This window comes from Coptis chinensis, chromosome 2, assembly GCF_015680905.1.
Source record: "Coptis chinensis isolate HL-2020 chromosome 2, ASM1568090v1, whole genome shotgun sequence".
NCBI lineage: Eukaryota > Viridiplantae > Streptophyta > Magnoliopsida > Ranunculales > Ranunculaceae > Coptis > Coptis chinensis.
Genome location: NC_141457.1, coordinates 44202598 through 44218700, shown reverse-complemented (window position 1 = coordinate 44218700; position 16103 = coordinate 44202598). Strand labels below are relative to the sequence as shown.

Below are 16103 nucleotides of genomic sequence, written 5' to 3'. Positions count from 1 at the left end.
AACTATATGAAAACGTGGTTCGAAAACAGGCACAGATCCGGATTTCTGCAGTCAGAAAATTCTGACGTGCTAACTTCCGAACACCGTAACCATATCCACAAACCTCGGAATGCAACGAGGTCGATTGGGTTGGAAAGCAGACTTCCAGACCTTATATTTTTATGTTTTCTTAAAATTCTAATTCAAACTATAACTAAATCATAATTTAGTTCGAAATCAGACCAGCGACAACACTCGGTATTTAATCATGGGACAGAGAAAAATATATTCATGTATCTCAGTCAAACATTTCTACTTTTGACCACATCTCATTCAATTGTATATGAATTTACTTCACTCTGTAGCTGTGTGTAGAAATCAAACATGGACATTCCCAGTAGACGCACATCTAATAACATAAAGAGGTGCACAGTAACTATAGTCAAACATTTCTTAAGCAAATTCAGCATGTACTTCTTATATATTAGACAAGTAGATTTCTCAGGTAGGTGAGGTATGTACCGCCTTTATGTTTCTGTTTCTCACGAGTACAGTTCCCATTTCCAAAATATAAATGGACCTCCACCTCAAGTTCTCCCAAGGAAAGACAAAACATAAAGGAAAGGGAAACCCAGATAGCTAAGAAATTGTTGTTAAACAACAAAGACCTTAAGTTTGCTTAGCTAATACATCCCATGCAGTATATTGGGAAACCTTCACTAAATACCTTAAGTTTATACGTGTAACAAAACAAGGTAGTGGGCCTACCACTATACACCCTCTATCAATTAAATCTAGGGGCCGAAAAATGTTTGAAGCTGCCATACAATACAAATAAGGTCACCTAAATCTAGATATGCGGCCTTCTAAGCAAATTACATATAAGTTTTAAATAAATAGCTCATTAGAAGAACACACCACCTCGGAAGGGCTGTACATAATCAATGGTGAGATAAAAAAATGCCTTGATAATCCCAGACGGTGGGTTGTATTCATATAAAAAATGTGCATCCCATAGCTTAATTTCCGCTCTCTCCAAAGTTTCCATTCTATACAATATGATGGTTCAATTTTAACACGTGGGTGTGACACTCAAAAACAAAAAGAAGGCACCACGCAAACCTACTTCCAAATATTTATATATATGCCAGCCACCATTGACCATAGAGAACATACCCATGACTATTTATGCATAACCAAAGTAAGGCTTGAGTTCGCAAGAATGCCAATTAACTCTGTTTGACCACACCAATATTTTCATTACAAGGTTCCAATATATAAACTAAGTAAATAACTAATAGAATCATATGATTATCAATCAAATAAAATTTTAAAGAATATGTTTAAACTACTCACCCGTGATACGCTCCTGCTAGCAGCTATCTATCAGTAGATTTCCAGCAAGAATCCCCTCTTCTTCTTTATGTGAAAAAACTCCATTTTTATTTTCTTCTCTGTGTGTCCAATCCCTTCCCCGTGTGAATCATTTTTTTTTTCTTTTAACTTTAAAACCACCCCGAAAAATATGGAATGGGCTTTATCCACTTTACCCTATCTCTTTATAATCTTTATCCTTTTTACCTTATCTATTTATAATATTTATCCTTTTATTTTATTTTATCTCTTTTTATTATTTTTATTATTTATTGTACTAAGAAAATATTAAATAAAAACACGGGGTGTTATAAGCACCTTCAACAGCCTTGAAGCACGTTCTTATTCTATTGGAACACGATCCGAGTACGGTTCCAGGTTCGAGAAGTGAATTGGGATGTCCTCAAAAAAACTCAACCTGATCAGTATTACTTGGAGGGCGGGCGCGCTCTAAAATAGGCAAAATAAGGCGTGGGGCGCACTCGGTACAATTGGTATGCGGGCAGTCTTTTTATTGGATCGAGAAACGAGGCGCGCTCTGGACAGGTCAATCAAGGGTGCGTGCGTGCTCTAAACTATGGGCAGTTGGCTAGAACTAAATAAATGACAGTACCTAATCAGTAGCAAAACACGAGTAAAATTCTAACAAAAACCAAATGCAAAATGAAAAATGAAAGAGATGAAAGGGTAGGAGTGGGGGGTTCCCAGTTGAGCTATTCCAACTTGGTATGCGGTTTCTCGAGCCTTTAGGATGACAGCGGCGCCAATTGATAAATGTACTTTTACACGTGCAAAAACTGGTTCTCACACACACTCGAGTACACTCGTTCAAACACCTCACTCACATGCACGTTGCAATTTATTTCGAGCAAGAGTTTCATTCCAAACCAAAAGGCTAGAACTCTAGTTAACAACCAATTGGAAATTTCTCGCCAAGGGAATCATGTGAGCAGGATTTTTACTTTTGATTTAAACTACTCGGTTGCAAGATCCAACCGTTGGATCTTACAAATAGAGGTATCACTAATATTTTTGAAAATAGAGGGGGGGTGTTTAACACTAATTGCAACTAATAATGGGGGTAACCCTAACCCTAATTTGACTTTGTTGACATATATGAGTTTCTGGCTTATAAGCTAAATGCATATGGATGGTGGATCTCAACTAAGCATATCATGTTTTAGCATCATGACAAGTAATTCTCATTTGCAGCATATAATATTCAAAGTTGTTGGAACTAAAAATTGTTGAAAAAAATACTGGAGTAGTTGATTCAACCGTAGACAATGTAGCTGGGCATTTGTAAAGTTAAGAAAGAATTATTAACAATATATGATGACAATTACATGCACTAGTACCGCATTTGGTTGGTGGCAGAGATGGCCTAGACAAACATGTAGTTTATATCCAAATATATTATATAATCTTTGGATATAGGGGTGTTCTAATTTATGTTCTTTAGCATAAAAAAAAAATTATCATTAAGCTGCTATATGGTGTGTCTGTGTGCATAAATTTTGACAGATTCTACAAACACAAATGATCCGTTCCATGATAGCAATAGAATCTTATTGTATAGGCTATAATAATTCTATAAAAAGAGGTCTCACTCCACTGTCCACACCCCCATGCACTGCTCTCCGTTCTATAACCGAAGCATAGTCGCCGTTAGATATCTCTTATTGATTTTCGTCGTTAAACCAAGACGATTTATTCAGGTAACGTTAAATTTTTAATTTTTTTTTTTATAGGAATTTTTTTTAATTTTTATAGCATCTAGTCATTGGCTATTTAGATATTCATATGTGACATCAAAAGCCTAGCTAGATCAGTACGTACATCAAAAGTTTTATAGTTCATTTACAGAGTGAAGTGTAGTCCAAATCGAAATTCAATATGTCGAGAATAATCACTTCAGTTGATATAATTACTTGGTGTAAATACCCTCCGTTCTACACTACAGTACACGTGTCCACACACCAGGTCGTACTCCATCAACTCGTATCAATCAATTAGAACGTACCAAACGTCTCAAATCCAGGTCGTCCCAGCATCAGTTACAGCCATATATAGAAACAAATCATCTAGCGCAATCTTGGAGCTCAGTCAATACAACAATCAATGAGTCATTTACTCTGTAACATCAGAATAATGGCGAATCATCAAGATAGCACACAAGGTGGATCTACACTTCGTAACGGCATGGAGCAAATAAGGAAGGTCAGCTCAAACATTTATAAGTAGAGAGAGATGAACTACGTAAGGCTTGATTCAAGTTTGACCCCAAGAAACTTAATACGTAGGCAATTCTTATTCCAAGAAGAGTGCAGTCATTCCCCATCACACAAATCATCATGTCGTTGTCCAATAAACTAACAAACATCTACATTTGGTATGCAGGAATACTTAGAGATCGAATAAGTATGGTCTATCGCATTTTAATTTGCAGCAAAATAAAACTCCTCACCAACTACAAGCTTTATGGCGTTATCCTTGACGAGCAACAACCCACGTTCGTTCCTCCCGACTCGCACCAGTCATGGAGACCACCTTACCGTTAGATGACATGAATAATCTAACAGTCAGCGATTCAATTCACCTAACATTTCGGGCATTCTCGGCAAACCTCGGTGAGCCAACAGCTCTTTATAAAGTTGCAAAAGTAGTTGAACAAGACTCAGGAATATCTAATCCTCTCTTATACACAATACAACAACCAAACCCTTTACCTTTCCTTACAAGCCCATCAGTTTTCTTGCTTTCTTTCTTTTGTTTTCCTGTTGTCTCTTATTTTGTCATTCAAGATACAAAGATCTTAACAGCTTGATCTCGTTTTGGCTTTTTCACTACATACCTAAACTTGAAACTTCATTGCTTGTGCATATATATTTTGGTTATATATTGCCACTGTGTTGTGTACGTTTACTGTTGAAGAACATGACTAGCATTCATCAAAATGGTAATGGTGCTGAGAGTCTGTACATTAATAATAACAAAGACCCATTTAACTGGGGCACGGCAGCTGAGTCATTAAAAGGAAGTCACCTTGATGAAGTTAAGAAAATGGTGGCAAAGTTCAGAAAACCATTTGTCAAACTTGGAGGTGAGACACTTACTATATCTCAAGTGGCTGGAATTGCTGCACATGGTGCAAATGTGAAGGTTGAGTTATCTGAGTCAGCTAGAGCAGGAGTGAAAGCAAGTAGTGATTAGGTGATGGACAGCATGAATAAAGGCACAGATAGCAATAGTGTTACAACTGGATTTGGTTCAACTTCTCACAGAAGAACTAAACAAGGAGGTGCACTTCAGAATGAACTCATTAGGTGAGCTGTTTGTAATTTGATAGGTTTGTCCACATTATTCAACTCTTCTACGAATGATCACAAGTTTTATGTGTCTCTATATCTTTATGAAAATCTTTATATCTTCTGGTTGTAATCTATATAACAAAATAGGGTGGTGTCGGACCAACCACACCTCCCTCTAACCTTTGGATTAATTTTATGACATGGAGGATCTAAAAGATGATGGGGTGTGTGCAACTTTGTTAAGTCACTCCATAACCATTTGGTCAACAAAGGCTACATGGGCTGGGCTTTTAACATTGGGCCATTTACACTTTGTGAATGGACACTATAACTATTTGGGATGGGCCTTTTATGTTAGGCCTTTTTACACTTTTTGGGCTTTTTAAGTTGGTGGACTTGGGCTGGGTTTTTTTTTTTACACATCATGCCGACGGGGCGGATCTTGTCGGGGCGAAAAGATTTATGCGATTTGTGCCTGAAGAGGGTGGGTGGATCTGGTGAGGGGAGGCGCTACAGACGCATATCTATCTTGCCGCACGGGCAAATACTAGTAAGTTAATAAAGAAAGGTGAGGAGCACATTAATGTCATTGGAGTTATGCACGTGAGCCTTTTATTACGCTTTACGTTCATTAAAAACTGACGCTGTCTTTCTTCTAAATGATTTGATGATGAATTGATCGATGATAATAATAATGCAATAACGCTCCCTGCAGCATGCTCATTGTCTGATAATTTCAAGAATAGTATTGATTTGATCTAGCTTATGACGAGGCGAATCGTAGAGCTCATAAGGTGTGGGTCGTTTAATAGTGTGGAATAAGAGTATTGCATTATTATTGAAATCAATAAATGCGGCTAGATTTTTAGTGGGCTTCGGTTGGATTTTTTTGTCGGATTTCTAATAGACTTCCATTGGAGTTTTTTTAGTCGAGATTTGATAGGGGTTTTTTAGTGCCGTACGGGCGGTACGGCACAGGCTATATACTAGTTATAAATATAGGTAGGCGACTTGAGAGGCACCCAACTGAGTCAGTAATATGTTTACCATAGCCATTTACTCATTTATGATATGATCAATTTTAGGATATGCGGGACCAACAGGGAGAGTATGTAGATCCTATGCTCCTATAGACTATAGCTTGTATATAATCTAATTAACAACAAATATTCGGCAGATTATCACGGGACTGATTTTAAAAAACAATCGCATGTTAGAACTAGGAATGGACTAGTAGCTATACTCTACAAACAAATGAATTAATGATTGTGTTCCTAATATCAGTTTAGATAACACTCCAAAAACAAGTATTTTGTACCTTTAGAGGAGTGCACGTCAAGCTCTTAGTCAATTGGTCACTTAATTTGACTTATTACGAAAACTTGAAATGAGACATGGTATGCCAAATCCTGGTTTCGAACTAATTCTCCTTTCTCAATTCTTAATTCTTAAATCCCTAATTCTAATTTCTCAATTCTCAAAATCACATCCAAATTTCAATCAGCAATATCATAGCCTTAATTCAAAATCATAATTCACAAATCCCAAATTCTCAATTATCAATATCATAGCCCAAATTCATGAATCCGTTTTTCAATCTCATTTTTATCAAACCGAATTTCCAAAATACCTTCTAAATTCAATACACAATATCAGTCTAACTATCAGTTGAGTAGCAATTCGCACCTTTCTAATCCTAGGCAGTTTAAGCCTACTTTCTTTAGTTCTCCTTCACAAGCCCATGATTAATAATAGCCCAACTTTCTATATGTCGTTATATTCCTGGTAAAATCCTACAATGTAAACATTGTTAGTTCAGGAAACAACGCATCTCATTGGCTGTTATACCATCTTATCTCGATTGCATTGTTGTGGCTATGGATTAATGCTCGTGCTCTCTCTCTCAAACATATCAGTTTCTGCATGTTGGTTCAGACATTCTTATTGGGTGTTTATCACATCTTCTCTAGATTGGCTAACTGTGGCTATGGGTTAATGCTCGTGCTCTCTCTCTCAAACATATCAGTTTCTGCATGTGGGTTCAGAACTTCCATTGGGGGTTTACTTCGTTTTAGAAACAGTGATTCTGTTCTTCTCTCAGCTGATATTTGACGTCTAATGCACGACTTTTATGTGGAGATTTTTTCCCTGCAGAGTTGGGTTTCAAATCTTTATAAGCTCTAAACAGGATTTTGCTGAGTTTACTTGTTATGATGACTGCATTAATCTAGACTCTTTTCTGTCTTAGTGAGGGTTACGAGATCAATGGGTAATGATGGTCTGCGTACAGAGGTAGCCATTTAGCGGATTAGTTTCATAAAAAGGAGATTATGGACTGATTATGGGGTTTTATGCAAACAGATGGACTTGTATGAATGGGTAAGCAATGAGGTGGCGTTGATACTTCTTGAATGTGGAGGGATTGTGGATGAATTTGGGCTGTATAAAAGGTTATTGGCAGCTTACTGGTTCTTCATAGTTCTTCAAATCGAGATTCTTCACTTCCTTCTTTACATGAGCCCTAACACAAACAAGTTTCTGTCTTCCTCCAAGCACCCAAATTCTGTTGAACTTCTATCTGTGGAATTTGCTGCCAAGATGAAGATGCCTTATACAGATCCTCCAATGATAACCAGCTCTGAGAAAATGAAGAGTATATATGTAGACCATAATAAGTCCACTCTGTTTGGTCGTGTTCTGGATGGAAGGCTGAATATGACCACTATTAAATCAACTCTTGAAAAAGCATGGTACCCTTTTAAGATTGAAGACATGGTTTTGTACAAAGGTGAAATATATCAAATCAAGATGGAGTCTCAGGAACAGGTGGCTGCACTTCTGCTGGGGCAGCCTTGGATTGTAGCTCAGCACATTTTTCAGATTATCCCATGGATGGACTTCTATGAAACCAAGGAGTTAAATTTCTCAAAGTTTTATGTGTGGATGCATTTACATAACTATCCTGAGGTATATTTGGACAAGGAGATTATTGAGGGGAACTTGGTGGAATCTGGTTATTTTGATATGTCGGATCTCAAATTTATGGAGTTGTATCCTAAGACTGAAATGCAACCTAGTTGTGTTCGAGTTAAAGTGGTACTGGATGTTCATGCACCAATTCCCCCTGGCTTTCTCATTCCGGAATCCATAGATGGAGTCGACTGGATATCTTTTGTTTTTGAGTACCTCCCAGTTTTCTGTTTTAAGTGTGGCTTCATTGGACATCATTTTGCAGCTTGTAATGTAACTGAAGATAGTCATGGGACTGAAGTTCGAGTTTCTCCAGGAGGACAAAGGTTTCAGTTTTACTCTTCCAAAACTCGTTATGTTCCAAAACCCTTTGGAGACCGAATTGTTTCTGGCTTCTTCTTGCTGTTTACCACTGATCTAAACCAACCTTTTCTTCCGATGATCACAAATGTAGCTGACTCCTCGGTTAATTCAAAGCGCATGAACACAACTGCTGAACATTTAAAAGCTCCCATGATCATTGACATATCGTCACCTCAACTGCATGCGCATGATGGCCCTAGCAATGAACCTGGATGGCAAATTCCACATGATCACCTACCTCTTGCAGTGGAAGCGCATAACCCTGGACAGCTGGGTTTTTCAACTCAAATGGATTTCAATAATTTTCATCCTTTGCATGAACTGGAATGTCCGCCTGGATTTGCTCAGATATCAACTGATCCTAAGAAGCTTCATTTCATTGATTTGGCTCAGCTACATAATCAGGTTGTTCATTAGGAGGATTACTCTTATAAAAGACAAGAGATATCGCAAGGGGTTGCAGCCAAGGATAAGATGAAACAAGACAGGGAGAATGTCAATGAACTGGTTGAAAGTTTCCTTGAGGAGGATCGAGAATCAAGAAGAAAAATTCATATTCATGAATGTGAGGTGGAGGTTGACCGCCCTAACATACTGCAGAAGAAGAATTCAGTAGGGAAAGGAAAAAAACTTCAATCGGTTAAGGGTTCTGGCCGTAAGCAGACCCCAAAGATTCCATGAGTCTACTAGCTTGGAACAGTCGAGGGAGTGGCCGACCTTCGATGATGGAAGAGCTGAAAAAACAAATCAAGGATGTCAGGCCTATCTTTATGTTTGTTATGGAAACTAAGTGTTCTGTAAATAAAGGAGTCAGTTTAATTAAAAGATTAGGGGATTTTGAGTCTTTTGTAGTTCCAAGCCGCGGGTTGTCTGGTGGTTTGTGGATCTTTTGGGAAAAATCTGTGGTTGTTGAAGTTTTGATGTCCGACTCTTGGTTCATTCAATCGTAAAATATCAAGAAAAGTGAATGGAGTACATGAAGGTTTCTTTTTGTCATGTGTCTATGGTAACTCTAAATCTTGTATTAGGAGATTACAGTGGCCTGTTCTTACTATGTTTAAACCCACAAATAATGAAGCATGGTTGCTCATGGGCGATTTTAATGAAATAACTTGTCCAGAAGAAAAATGTGGGGGAAAACCTTTTAATTATTCCAAAGTGAGGAATTTCTTGGATATGATGGATAATTGTGAGCTGTTTGATTTGGGTTTTGTGGGTAGTATTTACACCTGGACAAATAGACAGAATGGGAGGCATAGAATATGGGAACGAATCGATCGAATGATGGCAAATGAAGGTTGGCGTTCAAGATTCTCTGGCTGTAGAGTTCATCATGAGTTGGCCACCAGTTCTGATCATAAGTTTCTGATTCTAAAGTTGCTACAAGACAGGGTAACGGTTAGACGACCGTTCAGGTTTGAAATAATGTGGGCGCAACATGATGGCTGTCAGGAACAGATAAGAGATGCTTTTCACAATGACTTGCGAGGTTCTCCTTCTTTTGTCTTATGTAAGAAGCTGCAAAACTGTCAAGAAAAGTTAAAATGGTGGAATAAGCATGTATTTGGTGAGGTGGAACATAAGTTGGACTGTGTTTTACAGAGGCTGAGTGAGATTCAAAGTTTGATAGAGAATGACAACAAGACAGAAGATTTATTCAGGGTGGAGAATGAATTGATACTGGAACATAATGATATACTGGTACAGAAAGCAAATCATTGGGGGCAGAAAGCTTGTCTAGATTGGTTCCAATTTGGAGAACAGAATACAAGGTTCTACCATAATATGGTAAACTGTCGAAGACAAAGGAATTATATACACTCAATCAGAGATAGAAATGGTGGCATTTTAACTGAAAGGAGACAGATAGGTGATAGGCTCAGTGAATTTTTTGAAGACACAATGACTACTTCGGATCCTAATCTTATGTCACAGATTTTCAATGTTCAAGCCCCATCTCTTGATGAAGATGAAAAATCTAACTTGTTAAAAGGAGTTGATACTGATGAAATAGTCACTGCTCTGAAGCATATGAAGCCTTTTAAATCTCCAGGACCGGATGGATATCAGGCATTTTTTTTCCAGCATTTCTGGAATTTGGTGGGGGATCAAGTAAGTGCGACAGTAAAGTCTTTTTTCCTTTTCGGGCTCTTTTCTCCCCGCAGCCTAAATCATTCCTTCATTGCTTTAATTCCAAAAATCATGAATCCTTCACTCCCGGAACATTTTCGGCCAATCAGTTTGACAAATGTGGTTTACAAAATTATCTCTAAGATTATTGTCAATCGATTGAGACCTATCCTGCAAAGAATTATTGGTCCATTTCAGACTGCCTTCTTACCCAAGAGAAGTATTCATGACAATGTTTTGCTTGCAAATGAATTTTATCATAAAATAAGAGGGCATGGGAATAGAAAAGCTAAATATTTTGCTCTGAAGATTGATATGCAGAAAGCTTATGATAAAATTGAATGGAGTTTTCTGAGGGTGATGCTAACCAAGTTTGAGTTTCCAGTGGACTGGATTAACAAGATAATGTTTTGTGTTCAGAATGTTTCTTACTCTGTGTTACTAAATGGTGCTGCACATGGTTTTTTTAAGCCATCTAGAGGACTAAGACAGGGTGATCCCCTTTCGCCCTACCTTTTTATTTTATGTTCAGAGCTACTGTCTTTGAATTTCTTGAAAATGAATAGAGAAGGGCTTATACATGGTTGCAAATTGGGGAGATTTTCTCAGCCGGTGTCTCACTTAATGTATGCTGATGATCTTTTAGTCCTGGGTAAGTGTGGATTTGAGGAGCAGCATCATTTGAACAATCTGCTAAAGGAGTATTGTAAAGTTTCATGTCAGACTATCAATAGAACCAAGTCGCAAATAATTCATCACCCCAAATTGCATAGAAGGTTCGTTTACTTTTTGAGAAAAAGTTTCATGATGCCGTCTACTTCTGTCCTGCCAATGTACTTGGGAGTACCAAATTTAACAGGGAAGGGTCGAGTTCACAGGTTTAGTCCTCTTCTGGAAAGATTTCAAATGAAACTGGCCGGATGGAAAGCTAATTGTTTATCTAAGGCAGGCCGACTCACTCTGGTAAATTCTGTTTTATCTTCGCTGCCTACTCATATGATGTCATGTACAATTTTACCTGCACAAATACTGGATCGAATGGAGATTATCATAAGATCTTTTTTATGGGGCCATACACCAGCGACAAGGAAACTACATTATTTCCCGTGGAAGTTAGCATGTATGTCAAAGAATAATGGAGGGCTGGGCATCAAGGAACTGCAGTTACAAAATTATGTTTTATTAGCAAAGAAAGGATGGGATCTTCTAAATCCAACATCATTATGGGCTCATCAAATGAAACAGAGATACTTTCACAACTCCAGTTTCTTGAAGGCGGAAGTCAAATCTACTTCATCAGTTATGTGGAAAAGGATTTGTGAAACACGAAAAATTATCAATGCTGGATCGGTCTGGAAGTTGGGGAATGGTACTTCTATTAAGGCATGGGAGGAAAAATGGATTCCACATTCTGAGGATTTGCCTGAAATTACTCAGAAACCACTTGACTGTCCTTTTCACTTTGTTTCTGACTTCATTGACATGGATACTAATACATGGGATTGGGAGAGGTTAAATGAATTTTGGCCTGTAGAATATGTGGAGAGAATTGTTTCCATACCTTTAACACCAAATGAGAAGGATACTTTGATCTGGAAATGGGAGGATAATGGCGAATACTCGTGAAATGATATAATGGTTGCATTCAGGTTGATTACAAAGAATGAGATACTTTGGATCGGGATAACAATTTTTATAAACAGGTTTGGAAGATGAAAGTCTCATTCAAACAAAGATTTTTTCAGATGGCAATGCTTGCAAGGTGTCGTCCCCAATGGCCGGATATTTTGGCATCTCATCATTTTCAAGTTTATCCAGAATGCACCATGTGTGAGAGCTTTCCTGAAACTCAAACTCATGTTTTCTTTGAGTGTTCCTTTTCTAGAGCTATTTGGTGTGGAACAAATTTTAGTGGCCTTGTTGATCAGAGGAATATGAATGTTGGCAGTTTTAAGGACCAGTTACTGTGTTTATTAAAATATATAAGGACAATGCAAAATGGGGACGTGCAGTACTGCTATTTTGTTGGGGTTTTGTGGATTATTTGGATCACGAGAAATGAAACAAAGTTTCAAGGTAAGCGTCTTCATCCATCTCGATACATCAGCAGAGCCTTGAAACACATACAGCTGGTTATGGAAATCATGTTCCGTCAGAAGCATAAAGAAAAAGTGCTTGTTTATATTAAATGGTTTCCACCCAATGAAGGCATGGTTAAACTGAATACAGATGGGGCTTCGATTGGGAATCCAGGACATGCAGGGGGAGGATGTATTCTCAAGGATTCTGCGGGTCGTTTTATAATGGGAGCTTCGATACCAATTTTCTTCGCAACCAGCAATGAGGCGGAATTTGTAGCTCTATTATATGGACTTCAAATTGTGGTAGAAGTGGGATATATGAAGGTGGAGGTAGAAACAGATTCTCAATTGCTATATAAGGTTTTAAAGGATGAGAACTTGAACTGTCATTGGTTACTAGCTCGAATTATTACTCAGATTAAGATAGTGCTGAGTAACTTCCAAGAAGTGCACTTCAGTTGGGTTTATCGGGAAGCAAATGGTGCTGTTGACGCGCTGGCATCGCATGCAGCGGATCAAGTAAAGAACTTTCGTTTGTCACGGCAATCAACTGTACACTTTTCACCTAGCCCTGCTCGAGACCTGTCTTTCCTTCCGCCTTTCTCGTCTGTGTGGTGGCATCAGCCCCCAATGGTTGTAAATATGCAAGTTCTTTATGATGTCTTAGAATTATGTAAATTACGTTTGGTCTAATAAAAGGTTAAATCTTAAAAAAAAAAAAAAAAAAAATCCTGGTTTCGAGCCAAGTCAATATTGCGCCTAAAGAAATCTTGTATTCTACTAGTTTCTACGCGGAGCGGTGCTGACAACCATTTGACATCCGGGGGTATTGTGGACATTTCAGAGAAAGGTATGCAGCTTTTAAGAGTGTTGGCGTGTGAGCGTGTCTTCTATTAAAGAAAAGAATATCCGCAAGTACATAAACAATTATGGGATATGCACTTTTTTTAAAAGTACATAAACAATTATATGCACATGCTTTGCTTCAGCATCGATTTTATTTGATCCATCACTGACCATCAGTGCTCACTTTTTTTATTCTTCGCCGAACTTTTCTTTTTAACTAATCCACTATATTATGACCCAACTTTATTTCAGAAAGAAAAAACAATTAATTTTTATAAGCGTAGCCTTTACTTAATGCGATATAATGGTTTATTCTCTTATTATATATCATTTCAACTCAATTACTATTCTTTTTGTTTGAAACTTGTTGGATCAGATTCTTGAACGCTGGAGTATTTGGGAATGGGACTGAATCTGGCCACACACTGCCCCAGCCTGCAACAAGAGCAGCAATGTTGGTCCGGATCAACACACTTCTACAAGGATACTCAGGCATCCGTTTTGAAATATTGGAAGCAATAACCAAGTTTCTCAATCAAAACATCACCCCATGCTTACCACTTCGGGGCACAATCACTGCTTCAGGTGATCTAGTTCCTCTGTCCTACATTGCTGGGCTTCTAACTGGACGACCCAATTCCAAAGCTGTCAGGCCCGACGGTCAATCTCTTGATGCTCAACAAGCTTTTAAATTGGCTGAGATCAACAAGCTTTTAAATTGGCTGAGATCAATAGTGGATTCTTTGAATTACAGCCCAAGGAAGGTCTTGGACTTGTTAATGGCACTGCAGTAGGATCAGGCCTAGCTTCAATGGTTTTATTTGATGCCAACATTCTAGCCCTTCTCTCAGAAGTCCTATCAGCGATTTTCGCTGAAGTCATGCAAGGTAAACCCGAGTTTACGGACCATTTGACACACAAACTGAAGCACCACCCGGGTCAAATTGAGGCTGCAGCCATTATGGAACACATTTTGGATGGCAGTTCCTATGTGAAAGCAGCTAAGAAGCTACATGAAATTGATCCCTTACAAAAGCCTAAGAAAGACCGGTATGCTTTTCGTACTTCTCCACAATGGCTAGGACCTCACATTGAAGTCATTCGATCGTCAACCAAATCCATTGAACGAGAAATCAACTCTGTCAATGATAATCCATTGATTGATGTGTCAAGGAACAAGGCCTTGCATGGTGGGAACTTCCAGGGGACTCCTATTGGAGTCTCAATGGACAACACAAGATTGGCAATTGCATCGATTGGGAGGCTAATGCTTGCGCAATTCTCTGAGCTTGTTAATGACTTTTACAACAACGGGTTGCCTTCAAATCTATCTGGTGGTAGGAATCCAAGCTTGGACTATGGTTTCAAGGGTGCCGAGATTGCAATGGCTTCCTACTGCTCTGAACTGCAGTTCCTTGCTAATCCAGTAACTAATCATGTTCAAAGTGCAGAACAACACAATCAAGATGTGAACTCCTTGGGCTTAATCTCTTCTAGGAAAACTGCTGAAGCCATCGACATTTTGAAGCTCATGTCTACAAGCTTCTTGGTTGCACTATGTCAAGCAATCGACCTGAGGCATTTGGAGGAGAACTTAAAGAGCACAGTCAAGAACACAGTGAGCCAAGTGGCTATGAAAGTTCTAGCAATGGGTGTTAACGGCGAACTTCATCCTTCAAGGTTTTGTGAAAAGGACTTGCTCAAGGTTGTTGATTGCGAGTATGTCTTTGCCTACATCGACGACCCATGCAGCGCAACATACCCCTGTTGGAAATGTGAAGGAATTTGTGTCCTCATGGGTTTGAACCCATGACCTTTTGTATCTACTACACTCTAATGTGGGGGGCTTTAGTCTCACATTGGTTACTAAACTTAAGACTCTTAAGTTTATATTGGTTGTGTCCTTATGGAGGGATAGTGTAGAGAGATATAAGGAGGTGCTTGCGCGCACACAAGGCCTCCTTGGTTTGGGGGCTCTCGGGAGGTGGGAGCTCCAGAAAACCTTAGTGCACACGTCGCGCGCGGGAGGTGGGAGCTGAGCTCCAGATATAAGGAGTCAAATGTCACGTCGTGGCTCTAGCCTTGAGTTGCGCCATACCGGCGGCGTTTTTCGTCTTAAGGAAATTGTTTTCTTATTACTGTTTTTCGATACTAGGTTTATACAAGTCCTTGTTGAACATGCATTGACCAAGAAAGGAACTTTGACAACTCAATCTTCCAAAAGATTAGTGCCTTCGAGGAGGAACTAAAAAGCCTTTTGCCTAAGGAAGTTGAGAGCGCAAGAAACTCGTACGAGACTGGTACCTTGGCAATTGCTAACCAGATAAAGGAGTGCAGGTCATACCCATTGTACAAGTTTGTGAGGGAGGAGTTGGGAACTGGATTACTGACTGGGGAGATGGTCCAATCGCCAGGCGAGGTGCTCGACAAGGTCTTTATAGCAATGTGCGAAGGGAAGATCATTGATCCCCTTTTCGATTGCCTAAGTGACTGGAATGGTGAACCACTTCCAATCTGTTAGGACATTCACAGCTTCATTTGAAATTATTTGGTTTTGATTACGGGGATTTTTTAGTCTTCTTCAATGTCCATGTCGTAAGATATACCATGTATTCATAAGAGCACCATGTCTATACCGGAAAAATGTGATCTCCGGACCCTTAATGATGTCTATTTATTTTAAATTATATATAAAGTTAGTTTCTTTGAACATTGGCATATCTTTGCATTGATGATGTACTATACAGATCATTCCAAATATTTGATACGACATGCCCGTAACACTGTCATCTCTAATTGAGATGTGAAGATCAGTAGAGAAATTCCCATAGGCAACTTATGGGCACCATTACGCTTTAGCAGTTCGGCTTTCCGACAACGGGAAGGACTATCCAGTATCCATTCTTAAAACCAAATAAGAAAACTGTATTCATTATTCATAAAAGTTGTCCTCCTGACCAAGTGACCAGACTGAGAAATTTGACAACCATGTTAGACTTAATTGCAATTGTTTATAAGAAAACAATGGAGTCGGTTTGCCAACAATTAT

The 16103-nt window shown here is 38.7% G+C and overlaps 1 protein-coding gene across 1 annotated transcript; it reads left to right on the top strand.

The window, feature by feature from the left end:
- Nucleotides 1-3679: 3679 nt before the first annotated feature.
- Nucleotides 3680-15759, top strand: LOC147516156 (phenylalanine ammonia-lyase 1-like). The gene is given in 5 exon segments (XM_086588823.1): nt 3680-4679; nt 13431-13749; nt 13782-14827; nt 15207-15238; nt 15241-15759. Coding segments are annotated over 5 exon segments (2121 nt in total). The 5' UTR covers nt 3680-4290; the 3' UTR covers nt 15576-15759.
- Nucleotides 15760-16103: the final 344 nt, after the last annotated feature.